Source organism: Montipora foliosa, chromosome 11 (genome assembly GCF_036669935.1).
Source record: "Montipora foliosa isolate CH-2021 chromosome 11, ASM3666993v2, whole genome shotgun sequence".
NCBI lineage: Eukaryota > Metazoa > Cnidaria > Anthozoa > Scleractinia > Acroporidae > Montipora > Montipora foliosa.
In genome coordinates, this window is record NC_090879.1 from 42,676,625 (window position 1) to 42,678,019 (window position 1,395).

The 1,395-nt window shown below is 40.1% G+C and overlaps 1 protein-coding gene across 1 annotated transcript in view; it reads right to left on the reverse strand.

Annotated features, from left to right (window-relative positions):
- The window catches only part of LOC137977155 (uncharacterized), a 20,420-nt gene extending 19,230 nt beyond the window's left edge, over window positions 1-1,190 (reverse strand). Inside the window, exons 1-2 of the mRNA XM_068824430.1 lie at window positions 1,131-1,190; window positions 280-519 (exon numbers count right to left, since the gene is read on the reverse strand). Coding sequence (XP_068680531.1) covers window positions 280-519; window positions 1,131-1,184 — 294 coding nt within the window. The 5' untranslated portion in view covers window positions 1,185-1,190. The remainder of the gene's footprint in view (window positions 1-279; window positions 520-1,130) is intronic.
- Window positions 1,191-1,395: the final 205 nt, after the last annotated feature.

Consider the following 1,395-nt stretch of genomic DNA (forward strand, 5'->3'; position numbering starts at 1 on the left):
GAAAATTTCCCCCACACTAAAAATACCGGAAAATAGGCCATGTTCAAATAAAAATTTTCAAGTGGTTCCACAGCTAGTTTAAAGGCAAAAAATGTCTCAATTCCTTCTTTAAGGTCTCTTGTATAAAATCCATATGCTAACTTTTGCATGGCAGAAGAAATCGCCGAACGTCAATTATGGTAGCTGCTGCTTTCGGCTTTTTTGACGGTCAGATCTCATTAAGAGATTTTTAAAGTCCCTAATCTGTCATAGAATTCTGGGTGATGGAATGATACTCACTCGAGGGAAGGTGTAGGGTTTATGCAACTGAAAGTGAAAGAATCCTCCGTTGATGCTAAAAGAGACGGTGTACTTGGTGATCCACTGTCCGTAGTTATACCTGCCTTGAGTTCCAATTTTAGTCACTTTGGCCACTTTACCAAGATCCACCTGAACCCATTGTCCTCTGTCGTTAGTCCGGGCAATATACGTACTGTGGTGGTTGAGTCTACCTTTGCTCGCCTCATACCCAGCGCTATACTAAAGGAATAAGTTATGTCATTGATTTCAGTTGTGTGTCTTCAACTAAAGAGGGAGGCAGCGGCGTGACCAAATGGTAAAGGGTACTAAACTTCCTTCGCTTTCTATTCAATTCAAGGCCTCTAATCTTATACTGATTTTAGGGTTGTTTACTCTACTTGAAAGAACGGAAGCGCTTTTTTTCCCGTAAATTTAAGGGAACATCCTTTCCAACAATCACAGGTAGTAACCTCTCTAGGTAAAGTTGTTTCAAAAAATTTGTAAAAGAAGCGTACGTTTCCGAAATTTATATACTCATGCAAAACCTATTTGAACAAACAATACAGAAACCCTAACAAGTCAGAATTATTCAAGATGGCCGAGCCCAGGAAATAAGCATTTTTTAAAAAAAATAGCATTCCGGTCAATTTTTTCAAACATTTCTCCGGTTTTAACTTGCAATTAAAAGTGGAGAGTTCCTTTGAAGCCGTGGGTGAAGAGTAAGGATTGAACCACGAAAGGTAGAAAATAGGCACTGTGGTGTTGCGTATAGTGAAGGGGCGCATCATGGGGCATAACAGATAAACTTTCTATGCCTTTTTAAAGGCAACTTAAATGTCAACCACACTAACCGTGCTGGCTGCTGTTAGACCGGAGTCTGGAATTTGTCCATTTTCGATCCCCATGGGTGTGTCGCAGTCTAAAATGATTGTAAACAAATCGATTTTAGGGAATGTCAAAGTATCATATATGGAAACGAAAAAACGTTAGATGGAACTTTGATGTTTCAAGTTATCTGGAAGCTTGAACAACGACCTCCTCGACCAGAACTTGGTGAACAAAAATGGTGCCCCTGCAATGTGTACTTGTGTGTGTCACACACTTTGGCGCATTCTC